This window comes from Sinocyclocheilus grahami, unplaced genomic scaffold (assembly GCF_001515645.1).
Source record: "Sinocyclocheilus grahami isolate Dianchi unplaced genomic scaffold, SAMN03320097.WGS_v1.1 scaffold56.1, whole genome shotgun sequence".
NCBI lineage: Eukaryota > Metazoa > Chordata > Actinopteri > Cypriniformes > Cyprinidae > Sinocyclocheilus > Sinocyclocheilus grahami.
Genome location: NW_015505235.1, coordinates 948,337 through 966,287, shown reverse-complemented (window position 1 = coordinate 966,287; position 17,951 = coordinate 948,337). Strand labels below are relative to the sequence as shown.

The window sequence follows — 17,951 nt, the reverse complement described above, 5'->3', positions numbered from 1 at the left end:
GCCTTTGTTCACCCCCCGGAGCCGTGTGAGACACTTTTTTTTAAGGATGGGCACTTTTTATTTCTGATGCACTACAACACCCGCTGAGTCTAGCTGTTTTTAACGCAAGAGTGTTCTGTGTGAACGGCTCCCCTAGACTGTCACATGTGGCCTCTTATAAGACAGGAGAGAGGAAAGAAAGGTTCAATGAAATCAGACACTGGAAACGGTCCAAATGTCACCCAGACGTCTGTTTGAAGGCTTACGGCGGGAACACACTTGGTTTGCATTGACTGCTCAAGCTGTGGCACCTGACAGCCTCACAGAGATGTGACACTTCACATCACTTCCATACAAAGCAACACGCTTAGGCCTCGCTTCAAACCATTTCACTTTTGTTGCATAGTTCACACTAAAAAGAACATTTGCAGATAATGTACTCAACCTCAGGCCATCCAAGATGTACAGTAGATAAGATCACCAATGGATACTCTGCAGTGAATGGGTGCCGTCAGAATGAGAGTCAAAACAGCTGATAAAAACATCACAAGTAACCCACTCAACTCCAGTGCATTAACTAACATCTTGTAACATGAAAAGCTGCATGCTTGTAAGAAACAAACCATTTCTTCTTGTTAAAATACAAGTTCATAGTCCATAATAACACTTATAATAATGGACAAAAAGTCCATCCTCTCTCATATTCTTTCATATCAAAACACCAACATATTTGTTTAGAACTGTTTTGGACTGTTTTCTCTGCTTGATCTGTGCAGATTTCCCTCCTGATTCAGACAAGACAACTTTTTCACTGCAGAAAGCAATATTATGGATAGAGGACTCTTACAAACAAACAGCTTTTCACTTCACAAGCCATTAATTGCTGGACTGGGGTGGTGTTGATTACTTGTGGATTATTGTGATGTTTTTATCAGCTGTTTGGCCTTTCATTCTGACGGCACCCATTCACTGCAGAGCATTAATTGGCGAACAAGTTATGTGATGCTACATTTCTCCAAATCTGGTGAAGAAACAAACTCATCTACATCTTAGACTGCTTGAGGGCGCAAATTTTCATTTCTGGGTGAAATATTAATTTAAACCCAACAACCCTTTTTAATATGAATCAATGAACACAGCACAATGGACAGAATAATAGATTGAACGCAAGCGAATCTCACCAGTGCACTTTTTAAGGCTTCCTGGCCGCTTTCCATGCATCCCCAGCTTGCATCCAAAGTTCTCCTCCCAGAACTCAGCAAACCACACGTTTCTTCTGTTATTGGAGAGCGAGCGGCTGCGGAAGTAGCGATCGAACGCTGAGGAGAGAGAGGTGAAGAAAAGAAGAAGATAAGCATCTGAAAGAATGACACACATTTGTGTCAGTGAAGTGGCAGAGCATTCGCAAATCCTCGGTGGTATTCCTGTCTGGATGTCTGCATCTAATCCCTGTCCCCACAGACACAATTATACAATGTGTTCTGACAAAAGTGCTCTAATTGGTGGGTCTATTCCCGAGCTGGTGCCTGCAGGCCTGAGAGCCGGCGCTTGAGGGACAGCGCTATGATTACTTGAGTGCAGACAACGACCAGAAGGAGGCTCGGATGCACTTGGTGCTTTATGGATATGGTATTAAGTGTCAGACCATGATGCTAATTGTTCGCAATGCTTGTGTGACACCATTGGAGAGCAGGAATAAATATCTCCACTAAGTCTGAGCAATGCAATCTAGAGAAGATGAGATGCACACTAACTGAACTCCTAAACTGCAATGCAAGTCTATGAGAATCTGGTGAATCAGTTCTCTATGATTGTTGGCTTCTAAACAGGAAAGCAAAGAACTTCATGTAATAGTGGACTAATAGAATTAATTTTTCATATTGAGATGACTAAGATTTTTGTCCAGGAGACATGAACTGACAAAGTTTTTCATAACTAGAAAGAAATATGCAATATTGAAATTTTTATGACTTACCATAACTTAAGGCTTTATTTCTTACAGTTTGGTGATCATTGAAATTTCCAGATATTTTCACATTTTTCTTTTAATATTTCTCTACATCAGCGCCTGGTTCTAAATATTAATCCTTTTGTTTATTTCTGTTACTAACACTTAATATTTTGGATCAGTTGTCATATATACACTACTGTTCAAAAGTTTGGTGTCAGCAAGATTTATTTTCTTTTAATAAGAAAAAATACTTTTTATTCAGCAAGGTTGCATTAGCCAAAATGACAGTAAAGGCATTTGTAAAGTTACAAAATATTTATATTTTAAATAAATTCAATTCTTTTGAACTTTCTGTTTAAAGAATCCTGAAAAATAAATATTAAGCAGCACAACTATTTTCAACATTGTTAATAAGCAATGTTTGTGGAGCAGCAAATCAGCATATTAGAATTATTTCAGAAGGATCATGTGACACCGAAGACTGATGCTGACAATTCAGCTTTGCATCACAGGAATTAATTACATTTTAAACATATCCAATTGCAATTAAATTTCAAATTATTTCAGTTGTTACTGTATTTTTGAGCAAGTGAATGCAGACAATCTTTCCGACCCTAGATTTTTGTACAGGAGTGCTTTAGTCAGTTACAAGTTTTCACATGTACGTACCCTCCACCGTGGCGCGTTTGGGCAGGATGGTAACAGCTCCTTCTGCCACTCTCTCCTGCTGAATGACCGGTGAGATCTTGGAGCCCCAGCTGTCAGACCCCACCCACAGGAAATGACCCGTCTGGTTGCTCCTCTTGGCAGCATCCAGCACTCGTCTGCAGACATACATCATCTTCAAACAACAGAACACATCGCCAGCACATCCATTTCTCACGCCTGACGCTACGCTGTATCTTATCTGCGGTTCAGATAAATGTACGCCAGGAGCTGCCGGCATCTGTTTGCTGTAACTCACTGACTGATATTCAAATAAAGACGCTCTCGATCCTCACTCATGGGCCCTGGAGATCTAAAGCTGGGATTTCAATGGTCAGCCTTGAGAAGGTCCTGTCCAGCTGTCCGCTTCTCACTCATGTATTGTGCATATATTTTATTGAGAGGGATTTAAGAGAGAGGACAGGAGTGCTGTCGAGCTGCTAGCATATTCTGTCACTGTCAAACATGACGAGAGAAGCAACTGGAAAGAGCAAACATTTTTATGAGGATTATGACCAACCATTTTGTCACTGAAGGACACATCCAAAACATGAAATTGTGGAAACCAATGTGTAATGGAAAAGTCTGATGCAGCATCAAAGTAAATGCTTATCATCTATCAAATACAAATCTACACATAATACAAAAAAATGAATACATTTTTTTATTGAATATATACAGTAATTTTTTAACCCAAAGGTCATTTTTTTTGTAGTCAAATCAAACAATTATTCAAGAAAGACATTCAGCTGATCATTTGTTAATGATTTTTTTTTATTGTAGTTATTCTAATATCTTTCATGTTTTTTTTATTTTAATTGTAGTTAAAGTTGTAGTAATTCTGTTGTCTTTTAGGTTTTTTTTAATTTAGGTTATATTATTATAGAATATTTGATCAATTTGATTAGTTGGATCAAATAATTGAGATGCTATTGTATATACAGTAAAAAATGTAATTAATTTAATTTGCATTGTCAGTTTTTATTTTAATTTTAGTTAAAGTTTTAGTATTTTTGTCGCTGTAATTGTTATTAGTTTTTTTACGTATGTCTTTATAGTTTTAATTAATTTTCCATTTTAGTTTTAGTTATTTTAGTACATTGTTGTTGTCAATGTTTTTTTTATTTTCAAAGGCTTTTATTACAAATAACAAAAAATACATTTAAATTGGCCCTTTTTTATGTACATTGCAATTAAAAATATTGATTAAAAACTAATTTAAATAATATTTTATATGCTTGGAAAAACATTTGACAACTCAAATCAATGTTATTTTAGTATTACTGTAATATTATTATAGTTCAGATTTCAAATGAGTATTTTCTGCTTTTTAATTTTAACTTTAGTTTATAAATAATTCAAGTAAAACAATTATGATTAATAAAATGTCTTTAATCATGAAAGAAATGTCTTTCATACATCTTACATCAATACACAATTTTCCAGTCGTTTTTGAATCACTTGTGCAGCAGGATCAAACTCAGAGAAAATGAACCAACCACTTTCACTCTTTAATTTGTTATGGTCTCTCAGTGGGAACTAGTTAGTCTGCCCTTAGTCAATCTGTTAATAAGCCCTCAACATTGATTTTCTTCTTAACTATAAAAGTCTACATAACTTGAGTGTGAGGTCAGTTTAGCATTTGCCTCCGGGGTCTATAAATAAATATTGTACTGCTCAGCAGCTGTTATATCAACAAACATATGTATAGATGGCAGGAAAGCCAATATTTTCAAGTCCGTTCAGAGCCAAATCTCAGCACACAGAGCAGCACTCGCTCGGGAACTCGCTCAGGAAAGACCAGCGCAATCTGAAATTAGAGCATCCCTCCCTCCAGGCTCAGAGAGCCTCGCTTTACATCCTCACAAGCATTTTTAATTGCTTTCCTTCTGTGCAGTAAAGTTGGACAATATACAGGTGGCAACAGAGATAAAGGCGGGAGCTGAGCAAAGGCTGTTGGGAGGGACGGTACTTTAGGAGAAATGCGTTAATGAGTCTGTTGTAGCTGTTCCTCCCCTTTACCTCGCTCTATATCACTGGCTGTGTTCAGAATAGCATGCTGCTATATTAATGACTGCTTTTTTTTTTTCTTTTTCTTTTAAAGTAAACTTTCTGCATTCCACAATGCAATGCAAGTGAGTCAGGGTTATACCTAACTAAAACAAAAACAAAAAATGTGTTACCTGATACTAAAATAACACTGATTCAAGTTGCCTTTTTTTCCTTTTTTGGCAAGCATATAAAATATTATTATTTTTTATTATTGATTGATTTGTTTCATTGCAATTTACTTACCCACTCAAAAACAAATAAAAAATTGGGGCAATTCAGTTTTTTTGTGTGTGTGTGATTTCTAATAAAAATGATATTGAAAAAAATTTACTAAAATAACTAAAACAGAACAAAATAATGAACTATATAGACATAAAAAAAATATTAAAAAGCACAAAAATAACTGAAATTAAAAATGTAATTAAAATAAAACATATCTACAATATCTACAAAAAACATATCTACATACAAAAGAAAACGAAATACATATTCAATACACAGCTATAATATGTAACCACAATAGTATCTCAGTGATACCAAAATAACACTGATAGTTGACAATTATGAGTTGATCACACTACCAAAAATTAAGAATAAAACACACACACACACACAAAAAGAGTAATATTTATATATTTATCTGATTCAGCTGCTTTAGTCGTTACGTTTAAAGAACAGTAGGCAGTATAACGTATACTGTATACTACACAGTATTCATTATGCAAGTATTATATTCTGAACACAGCCAGCTTCCTTTCTTCCTCAAGGCACTGATAAAAGGTTTCTCTCAGCTGGAGATCTTTAAGAGAGCAGTGAACGGTTAGACAGGGAATGTCTTTCAAGAACAGAAAGGCGACACCTGATATCGTCCTCGTTTGCGAACATGATGACGGCCCGGGCGTGGGGGGTCTCCAGGAGGCGGCGGATGATCTTGTCGAATTCCCCAGGCCTCGGCTCCCGAGGGATCTTCAGAGACTGTGCGATACACACGCCACCTAGACAGAGACAGAGACTGAGAATTAGGCTTTGTTCAATCTGCACACAAAATCGCATTTGTTTTCCAAATCCAGCCATTTGCAAGTAATGCAGTCGGGACTGTTTATTCAGACGGTGTAGTCAAAAAAAAAGATGATAACAAGAGAACGTTATTAATTATAATGCAACATGTACATTAACTTTTGGGGAAAAATGTATTAAATAAAAATAAAATAATTGTATTTTTAAAAGAAATTATTCATTTATTGGGCAAGGATGCATTCAACTGATCAAAAAATGACATTAAAGACATTTTTAATGTTACAAAAAATTTAAATTTCTGTAAATTCTGTTCTTTTTATATTTCTAATCATCGAAGTGTCCTGAAAAGGTATCACTGTTTCAATTAAAATATTAAGAACTGTTTGCAACATCATCTTAATAATAAATGCAAATAAGCATATTTTAATATTATTATTGATGTTATTATACATTAAAGCTTTCAACATTATTATAAATTGCAATTTTATTAATTTTACAATATTATAAAATAAAGATTTTCATAATATATTTTAACAATCCTATGTATGTATGTATTTATTTATTGAGGTATTTATTTATTTATTGTCATTTATTTATTATAAAATTGATCAAAGTGACAGCAAAGTAATGGCTGCTGAAAATCCAGCTTTGCATCATAGGATTATATTTGACAACATATTCAAATTGAAAACAGTTATTTTAAATTGTAATAACATTTTACAGTTTTCTCTGTGTTTTTAATCAAATACATGCAGCCTTGGTGGGCAGAAGAGGCTTCTTTCCAACCTGAAACCTATGAATGGAACTATATTTTAATCTGGGATCAGGGTAACCAATAAAATCCATACATATAATACATTTAAAAAGTAAAATAATCGGAAAACAAGCATAAATGAGAGTACCAATATGTAGTCGAATTAAGAAAAAATACACAACCAATGGTATTTCTGCTACCTGTCTGTAGGTCTTGTAGTTAGTCTATCAAAATGACTTGAACATTTACAACGATTGCTGTTGTGGACATAAAAGAAGTACTTTCCATCAAGCTCCATCATTCAAATCCTGTCTCCAGGTGCTTGACATCATTTATTCAAACTTAACACGACAGATTGCCGTTCCACACGACCCGGTGCTGAAGAATGTAAAATGCATGAAGAACACGACAATCATTTTGATGCAGAACATTTCTGTGCTCTAATGCAGGGCTAAAATTGGTTGAGTAAAGACCTCAATTGTTTGGACTGAACCAGACATAGTCTGGATTGTATGGAAGTCCAATTATGCTAAAAGTAGAAAATAAAATGACTGTAACTACGAGATACAGTTAAAATGAAGTAGAAATAAAATATGATGTCATAATTATTAAAAATAAAGTCAGAATGATAAGAAATAAAGTCAGAATTATAAAGTCAATTAGGAAAAATAACATCGGAATAATACGATATTTTCAGATACAAGTCATAATTAGGAGGAATAAAGTTGCAATTATGAGATAAAATCATAATTATGGGGAATAATTTTTATTTGTAAGATGTAAAGACAATTGTAAGAAACAAGTTTAGAATTATGAGACTGATCATTTTGAGATTATTTTGAGATATAAAGACAATGATGAATAAGTCATAATTATGATATGAAAAGTTATTATTATAATAAATACATTTTAATTGAGATTTAAAGAACATTTTTATAAATTTAGAATTATGAGAAAGTAATTATTATAAGACGTAATTTTGGAATTATGAGATATTAAGTTAATAATGAAAAAGCTGAATTTATGAAATATAAAGTCAGAATTATGTAAAGTCAGAATTGTAAGAAATAAATGGAGACTTATGAGATTTAAAGAGAATAATGAGAAATAAATTATGAGATACTAAATCATAATTTTGAGATAAGTCATTTATGAGAAATAGAATTATGAGATATAAAGACATAATCATGAGAAATAAAATCAGAATTATGAAATATACAGTCATAATTATGAGAAATAAAATCTGAATTATGATACACAAAATTAACTACGAAAAATAAAATAAAAATAATAAAATATAAAGTTATAATTATGAAAAACAAACTTTTTTACTTATATCTCACAATTTAACTTTTAAATTGTGAGATATAAAGAACTGCCCTGTTTGATAGTTGTGAAAAAACAGCTTGTATACCAACAAAAATGAACCAAACTTTGACATCAAACACACTTGATCTGGAGTTGTGAAAGCGCCATAAGTCTTTGCATCAGCATGAGTTTAGAGTGCCATTCCCTTTGTCCTAAAAATACTGTTAGTGCTTCTTTCAACACTCCATCGCGGCTTTAAAAAAAGACAAGTTTGTGTTTTGCACCCCAGAGGCACATTGGAAATGGTGCCGTAATAATAATAATAATAAAAAATCAGCTTGTTACTTCCACCAAAGAGGTGCTAGTTAAGATTAACCCATTCAAAACCACTAGACAACACAAGAAATGCAGATATGCAGACAGCTATGATTTCACTGGAACATTACAAAATTGAATGACTTTCATAAGTGTCCAACTACAGATTTTGCAACACACAAATAATCAACATTTGTCTTTTAAAAGAATAGTTCACGTAAAAATTTTAATTCTGGCAATTTCCTTCAATATAGTTTCATTTAATGACAACTGGGGTGTTCAAGCATCAAAAAAGGCAGAAAACGTATCAAAAAAGTGGCCCAAATGACTTTGTCTGAAGCCATACAGCAGTTTAGCAACAGTACAAGACCAAAATACCAGTCTAGACATTGACTCTAGCTCTTGAACCGTAACTTTTCAATCATCCTTTTGAATCAGTTCACAAAAACAATATGAATCAGACTGATCTTCTCAAGGTCAACTCAAAGTACGGTTCACTGAAGAGAAAGTTTATAGCTGAATAGTGACTAAAAATTTGTCACACTTTAATGTTTCAGATCATCAAACTAATTTAAATATTAGTCAAAGATAACACAAGTAAACACAACATGCAGTTTTTAAATGAAGGTTTTTATTATTAAGGGAAAACAAAATCCAAAACTACATGGCCCTGTGTGAAGAAGTGTTCCGGCCGACCAAAATTACCCCAAGAGCACAGCGGCGACTCATCCAAGAGGTCACAAAAGACCCCACAACAACATCCAAAGAACTGCAGGCCTCACTTGCCTCAGATAAGGTCAGTGTTCATGACTCCACTATAAGAAAGAGACTGGGCAAAAATGGTCTGCATGGCAGAGGTCCAAGACGAAAATCGCTGCCGAGCAAAAAGAACATAAAGGTGACAGAAAGGAAATAATATGTCAGTCGATTAGCATTGAAACTAAGTTCTTCCTCCTCTATCTACAACGCTCTCTACCGTATGCTGATTTTTGGGGTGTAGATTTTGCTGCTCTGTTAGTCTCACTATGCAATTCAAATATTGACATTTTTAAAGCACGCAGTATTCTGTCAGGCTTGCAGTATGAGCTCTGATGAGACTGATTAATGAAGAGAATAGGAAAGTAGGAAATTATGTTACATATCATTTAGCAGATGCATTCGCTAAGTGACTTATAATACACAAAACTGCGGAGCGATGGGTCGTGATTCCTTACTGTTAGCACTGGGTAATAATGTCAGTTCTTTAAATATGTATAACTAGCAGGCACAGTGCTTGACAAAAGTGGGAGTTCTTTGCTAAAGGTACAATTTAAAGAAGGCAAGAAAAAACATTAAGGTTTATTCTTTAAGTATGCATAGTTTTTTCACAATTGTTTTAAGTGCTCTGACTACATAAGTGACTCAGATTGAAATGCTTCATTATATATTTAATAGGCCAAGAACACTGTCAAAAAAAATCACAAGTTGAGTAAAAAAACAGCTTCAGGACTCTGAGTTTACTCAATTTATGTACAAAAAAATGTTGCATCAACTGAACAACTAAAGTTGGTCTGTACTTTCAGCAAAAACAATAAATTCTACAAACTCATTTTTTTTTTACACTTGTGATTCCAAGTTCAATAAGCTTGCATTTTAAAGGGCATCTATTATTCCCCTTTTTACAAGATGTAATATTGGTCTTGGGTGTCCCCAGAATGTGTCTGTGAAGTGTGCCAACACATTTATGTCCAAAGTGGATTTTGCATAATAGGTGGCCTTTAAATTATGTTGAGTATAACTTTACATCATAATTATGTAGAATTTTCTTCATTTGCATCTTCATTTCAACTTGATTCAGTTTGTTTAGCAAACACACTGGGCAAAAATTGTTGTAGAAACAATTTTCACTTAAAAATGGCTAATTAAAAGGAATTTACAACAATTATAAAGAAATAGCACATAATACATTGAATAATACATTACATTTTTAAGCAGCAAAACTTAATTGGTATTTTCTTGTAAAACATACTCCAATAATCTTTATTTCATTCACAACTTTTTTAATTTTTTTAATTTTAATTATTTTGTTCAGTTAATGTTTAAAAAAAAACTCCATAGTGCTAAAATATCAATTAAATCTGAATAATATATTTATGTCATAAGTCCCCATGCTTTGACCAAAACAGATCTTGCAGTTTAATATTTACTTAATTTATTTAATATATACATACTAAATGGTATAAAAAAAAATTACCTTATTTTTATGTATTTATATATTTTTTTCTTTGATTTGACCATTTTAATGTGAACTATTACCTTTATTTGACTTAAATTTTTTATGTAATGTAAACTTTTTCTGTGTTTTGACAGTTCAGTCATTTTAGAGTTGTGGCTTCTTTTCTCCTCCACTGCTTTACTGTCCACTCAAACGTGATCTCCTGTGACTCAAGCGCTCTTGAATTTCTGCTGTATTCCTTCCCACTACACATCTCTCTCATTGATGATGTGTAGCATACAGGCCACACGTTTTATTCCAGCTCATCTTTCCCGTCTACCTCCACGACCCTCATGTAAAAAACATCAATGCGTTTCACAGCAGCATATATGAAGCTCAGACAGAACAGAAGACATGCTTCACTACTTCTTTAGGTTAACCTCTGCCTGTTTCTCACAAGATGAACCCCGCAACACAAACACCACAAGATCCTTTTGCTTTTAAAGGAATAGTTCACTCAAAGATTAAAATTAATCTACTGAACCTTATATTGTCACAAATCCATGATTTTCTTTCTTCTGTTGAGAACAAAACAATGCAGGATCCAATCTGCTGTGCTCATTACAATGACAGTGGAATTTTTAATGATTTTGAAGTGTCTTATGCTTACTAAGGTGGTATTTATTTGATTAAAATAGTAAAAAAAAACAAAAAAAAACATCATCATTACTGTAGTCTTCAGTGTTACATGGTCATCCAGAAATCATTCTAACAAGCTGATTTGCTGCTCAATCAACATTTTTTGTATTATTATTAATACTGAAAACAGTTGTGCTACTTAATATTTTTTTGGGAAACCATGATATTTTTTTCCAGGTTTATTAATCTTTTCTAACATCATAAATATCACTTCTGGTCAAGTTCAGATGTCCTTGATGAAAAGTTACTGAAAAGTTAAAACCCAAAATATTTGAATGGTAGTGTATATAAAGGAAAGGGGGGAAATATTATATTTAGATATAAATTATAAAAAGAATATTTGACAATCAGTTTGTCACTTTTGACTTTTACTGCCAATCTCCCTTCAAAAAAACGAAAAACATCATAAGAGCACCATAAAAGATGTTTGAAGTCACTCAAAACCCTTTCTGAATTACTTTTATAGTGCTTTTTGTCATTTATCATCGCTTGGCAGAACAAATCACAGTCCACTTTCATTGTAGTGCTCAAACAGTCGTCAAATAAACAGCTTTTATGTTCAGCAGAAGAAAGACAATAAGATCAGAATACAAATTTGGAACAACATAAAGCTAAGTAAATGAGTTTTGATGAATTTCTCCATTTTTGTGTAAACAATCCCTTTAATGCATTATGCTAACCTTGCTTTACCAAGTGAACGTCTCTTCCACCAAATCTTGGTAACATTATAAAGTCCTCAAGCTTCCGTTAATCTACTCGTGTGAACCCTGAACCCAACATCGCTACGCTGAAAACCAGCAGACATTAATCTCTACAGGACACACGCCGCGTTTACTTGAATCCCGAAGCACTGATCCGTTTGCCAGGACGTATTTGAACAAATGCCATTCTTAGTTTAGCTATGGTTATTTGTGAAGACAACATAGTGTGACCGAGAACAAGAAAAAGTGGCCCGCGATAGCTGCGCTGGCATTTGCTTTGGTTTAATAAGGTCAAACAGTGAACGGCGGATAGCGGCAGACGCTCCGACTTCCTTCCGTCCCCGTTGAGTGCTGGCATGTGAATTATTCCTTTCCTCCCGCTGATATCCAGAGCGAAATATGACAGCTCTCAGCCGTCTGAGAAGCACCCAAGTGTAGATTCTGTAAAATCCCTCAAGCAAACTTGAACAAGGGAGATCGATGCACCATTCTGATTGCTTTTGCTCTACTGAGAGAATGAAAAAACCCACACAGACGAAATGACAGCTCTGCACAGCGGTGCCGATGGTCTCATGGCTACTGGAAAAGAGCTCTGAGCAGAGATCGTATGCACTAATTCACTTATAGGCCAGACGCTTCAGGCAAACTGTGATCGTGATGTGACAGTAGCGTAGCCTTAACAGTCACAATACTGTCACGTCAGGTATACCCGCACTTCAAAACTACTGTGTTACGATAACCAACGTCTGAGAGTCCTGGTATCTGGAGACTGTGTGAGATTCAATGTAGTTCGGCACTGTGATGTGAAATGGAAAAAGTTCATGTTTAGCGATAAAAAGTGCCATTTTGAGAATGAAAATTCAATATGATAAAGCATTATAGTAATAGCCATTTCCACCACAGAATAAAACAATAATAAAGGTAATTGCAGCTTTATCTCATAATTCTGACTTTATTCCTCACAATTCTGAGAAAAAAAAAATCAGAATTGTTAAACTCGGAATGGCAAGAAAAAAGTTTATATCTCACAATTCTATAAAATATTTATCAGAATTTTGAGTTTTCTTGCAATTCTGAGAATTCTGAGAGTTTACAATTTGCAATTCTGGCTTTTTGTTCTTAAAATTCAGTTCTTAAATTTTTAAAAAGGTAATTGTGATGTTTTATCTCATAATTCTGACTTTTTTTTCTCACAGTTTGGAGTTTATATCTTGCAATTCTGAGGGAAAAGTCAGAATTGTGAGATATAAACCCAGAATTGCTATATAAAAAAAAAAGTCTGAATTGTGAGAGAAAAAGTCGCAATTACCTTTTTTAATATTCTGTGGTGTGACTTTTTATCTCAGAATTTGAAGTTTATATCTTGCAATTCTGAGGAAAAAAGTCAGAATTGTGAGATATAAACCCAGAATTGCTATAAAAAAAAAAAGTCTGAATTGTGAGAGAAAAAGTTGCAATTACCTTTTTTATATATTCTGTGGTCAAAACTGGCTCCGATAATAGTATGCAAAATTATGATTATTGTAAGTTAAGGTAAACTAAGAACTTTGATGCTGTTAAGTAATGTCATTATTTATATTGATATTAAAGTATTTATTCATATTTATTTGCCTATTGTAGCACAGCAAGTCAGAATTGTGAGATATAAACCCAGAATTGCTATAAAAAAAAAAAGTCTGAATTGTGAGAGAAAAAGTTGCAATTACCTTTTTTATATATTCTGTGGTCAAAACTCCGATAATAGTATGCAAAATTATGATTATTGTAAGTTAAGGTAAACTAAGAACTTTGATGCTGTTAAGTAATGTCATTATTTATATTGATATTAAAGTATTTATTCATATTTATTTGCCTATTCTAGCACAGTAAGTTAATTTAAAGACTATAGGAATGCAGCCGAGGTTAAAGACAATTGTGTTAGCAAAAATTGATGAACATGGCAGTAAATACATGTTACAAAAAATTCTGTTTCAAATAAATGCTGTTGTTTTGACATTTTGTTCTGAACTTATATAAAATGTCACATAAAATAAAGTCGCTTTTCTTAAAATGATGAAAATTACGCAAGTTTATGTTTCAAACAGCATAAAACATCTGCCAATTGAATGAGAAAAATAAACGATTATTTTTGTTTAGTTTATTTTTCTCACTCCACTGGCAGATTTTTTTCTTGTTTTAAGCTTAAACACTTAATTTTCATAATTTTTTAAGAAAACAGTATTTAATATATTATGTCATCTTGCTTCACAAGTAAATGTCTTTTGATTTAAGAATGTTGAGATATTTTTACTGGAAAACAAGGCAAATTTCAAACAGCCACTTGTGTGACAGAACTAGATAGATAGATAGACAGACAGATAAAGACTGGATTGTTGTTTTTTGTCACTTTATTTATTTCCACCTGCTCTTGTACTTTTCCTTTCACACCTAGGTTAGCACCTGGGTTGTAATAGCGGATAAATGTCAAGAACCGTGTACGCAGAGTGACACGTCACAATTTCTGTGTTGTCAACATGCCACGTGTTTGTTCTGCCTAAGCGCGTGTTTGCCGTTCTCTAAATTGAACACGCTGTTCTGCAGCTGCCAGTCTAACTGCCTATACCAAACGTGAAGCATTGCTGCTGGCAACACACGCTCGTGAAATACAGACACACGTCCACATTATGCAAACTACACGTTCTGAACGCTAATCAATAATTCTCTAAATTATAGAAACAATCTGCAAGCCGGGGCGGTGTCTAATGTTTCTTATGCATGACTTTCCATTAAAACTGCATTACAAGTTTGGCATTTGAAGGATGAATCGTCCACCATTATACGAATCACTCTTCCTTTAATTGCATTATTACAAGGGCAATATTGCCAGCTACAGCAATTTATAGCATTCAACATGGTCTCCTTTACAAAACAGACTTGCAAAGGAGCTGAAGTCATACCCAAGGTGATGTTTGTGTTGTGGTCAAATATTTAAAGGAATAGCTCACCCAAAAATGAAAATTTACTGAAAATTTACTCACCCTCAGGCAACCCAAGAAGCAGATGAGTTTGTTTCTTCATCAGATTTGGAGAAATTTTAAATTTCATATGAAGAGATTTGGAAAAATTTAGTATTATTGTTCACCAATGGATGCTCTGCAGTGAATGGGTGCCATCAGAATGAGAGTCCAAACAGCTGATAAAAACATCACAATAATCCACAAGTGATCCATACCACTCCATTCCATCAGTTAATTTCTTGTGAAGTGAAAAGCTACATGCTTGTAAGAAGGTTGAGCACATTTTCAGCAAATGGGTGAACTGTTCCTTTAAAGGGGTGGTTGATTGTGATTTCACTTTTTTTAACATGTGTTAGTGTGTAATGTTGCTGCTTGAGCATAAACAATATCTGCAAAGTTATGACACTGAAAGTTCAATGCAAACAGAGATATCTTCTTTTAAAATTATGGCAGTTTAATGCATACACAAATGGCTCGTAGGGACTACAACAAGCTACTTCCCAGGTTTGTAACATCACAAACCCTGATAAACCCCGCCCCCGGGAACATGCAACAAAGGGGGCGAGGCCATGCTGCACTGCTTTAGAGGCCGTGTTTGGCTGAAAACACGACAATGTTTTCAGCCAAAGATGGGAAACTTTTTGGTGTTTGGTATGTAGACATGTAAACAAGGTGACAGTGCCAACTACTGGCCTGGCATACGTAATACAGCGTTTTTGCCAGTTTTCGCGGATATGTGGAAAAGCAAATCATTTTGAAAAAGTTGTCGTGTATACTTGAAACTTTTTAAAAACTTTTTCCGTTTTTGACTACATCATTGTCGTGTAAACGTAGCATTAGAGAAGAGGAAGAGAAAACTGGGGGTGCACGAAAAAATCTATTCGTATATGAATCGCGATTCTGTCTTCTAACGATTCTAAGGGATTCACAAGTTTCAAAATCAATGTTCTAAAGCAGCGGTTCTCAATCCTGTTCCTCGCGTCCCTCTGCACTGCATCTCTCTCTCCCTCTCTCTCTTTCAGATCATTAGCTCGTCAGCTCCTTCAATGAACAAATTAATTAATTAATTAAATATAGACAGACAGATATTTTTCACATAGCTATGAGAAGCGTTAAAGATGGACGCATATGCGGTTGCCGTGCTGTAAGCTTTAATCAGGATAAAACCGTATATTAAAAGCTAACATAAGCAGTAGCATTTACAAATAACAGCTTATCTAAAAGTATGAGACAACAACAAACAAAAAACATACCATTACGAGCCATGTGCTTGCACAGGTTCTGCGCGATCTTTTTCACTAATATTCTCTGGGTCTCAATCGGGCTCAAATTGATAAGCAATATTGACGACGTCATTGTTTACAATACAACCGGAGCCCATTCTGAGGCGAGGGGCATGATGTTTAGACAGGCACTGGCGGTTTAGCGAATCACAACACACTGGGCTAGCTAAAACAATGAAGCTAGCCCAGCTAGCTGGAAGGTAACTAGCTGGAAGCTAGCTAACCAATCTGAGCCCATTGTGTATTTCTGAGGGAGGGGCCTCATAAAAACAGGAAATCATCAGCGCGTTTATAGGAGAAGGGACAGAACGGTGTAGAATAAAGGTAAATTATAAAAAAAAAAAGAATGTGTTTTAATTAACATATGTTAGACTGCACCCCATAAACACAATCAAGCCTAGAAAAAAAAACAGTCAACCACACCTTTAAGCAACATTACTAGACAGAAGGAAAGTTCTCCAGAAGAGTTCGATTGGACAGCATGGGCAGGCCGTCAGATGGAGTTGTAGACTAGCCTGAGAGTTTGGCTGTTCTTTCCACCACCCGCTGCAGTGGCGAGTTTCTAAACAAAGCGATGTTGGATCAAATCAGGACACTCACCATGACACACCTGGACTAGCTGCAGACGATGAGGCTTTGCAGACCGGCTCTATTAAGTCTTCTCAGGTGGGTGCAGAAAGAGACACAAATGCCTCTTTCTGACTAACACGTCTTAAAATTTGGCTGAAGATGTTATTGGGCTGTTTTATGCTAATTTAAAACAAAAAAGCAGTTGAAAGAATGTTTTATGAAAAGAAAAGGTATGAAAACATGGGATTTAATCAAATTCACAATGCACCACAGTTCTGACCCCAAGGCGATTAGACAAAATGCAAAATAATGTCCCAGAGCTTTTGTAACTTATCAAAAATATGGTAACTAAATCAGAGTTTTAGAGTTACCTTCCAGGAAAACATTAAAGGTACTAAACACAAACAGCTTTAACTCACACCCACAGGGTGTCATGACTAAGCAGAGTTTAATTACTTTATGGGCTTTAACAGCGCTGCCGTACATGCTAAAAGAAAGAAAAGAACCTTGAATACAACAAAACACATTTTCTTTATTAACAATAGCTGTGCAACGCCTGCCCTGCTTGCATTACTGCTCAACCTACAGCATCACAGCAAAGGAAACTATACTTTAAATTATATTTGACAGTATTTTCATTCACATTAAAGTTTGTGCAAAGAATATAAGATATGTAGAAGACTCTGAAGTAGATAAGAGTGGTATTTGTTCATGCAAAAATGGTCATCACAATGCCAGGGGTTGCTAGGATGTTGCTACACCATCACTGAATTGATGAAATTATATTTTACCTGAATTGTCTGAATTTAATGTGGTGAGAAAAAAAACACAATAGACTAAACATTTTTGTTTTGTCTTTGCTGGCTGCAAACAAAACAGATCAGCGTAACGTGATTCACGAAAGAGTCACTGTTATGAAATGGCTCTCTTAATGAATAATGAACAAAAAGAAGTTACCAATTCGAATTAGTCTAACATAATTAGACTGACTGATTTTGCCAGATTCATGCATAAATAAATGCATGAATAAATGCATAAAATGTGTAAATAAATGCATGAATAAATAAATTAATAAATGCATACATAAGTGCATAAATGTGAATATATATAAATCCACAAATGAAAGAATGAATACATAGTGTATATATATATACACACACAGACACACACACACACACACACACATACATATATATATATATAACATGAATTAATTAATTTAATTAATTAATTAATATTAATTAATAAATAAATGCATAAATAAATGCCAAAAATCATATTTAATTTAAAACATTCTTTTACTGTCTGGAACCAAATATAACAATATAAAGACATTACAAAAATATGTGTAATTAAATGTCTTAATATTTTATGCAATTTTGCTTTTCAGTAAATTTATATTTTTACCAGAAACCAAGACAAAACTG

At 34.2% G+C, this 17,951-nt stretch overlaps 1 protein-coding gene across 1 annotated transcript in view; it reads right to left on the bottom strand.

Moving 5' to 3' along the window:
• The window catches only part of grm8a (glutamate receptor, metabotropic 8a), a 194,804-nt gene that overhangs the window by 55,007 nt on the left and 121,846 nt on the right, over positions 1 to 17,951 (bottom strand). The window contains exons 4-6 of the mRNA XM_016270430.1: positions 5,547 to 5,682; positions 2,600 to 2,754; positions 1,161 to 1,298 (exon numbers count right to left, since the gene is read on the bottom strand). Coding sequence (XP_016125916.1) covers positions 1,161 to 1,298; positions 2,600 to 2,754; positions 5,547 to 5,682 — 429 coding nt within the window. The remainder of the gene's footprint in view (positions 1 to 1,160; positions 1,299 to 2,599; positions 2,755 to 5,546; positions 5,683 to 17,951) is intronic.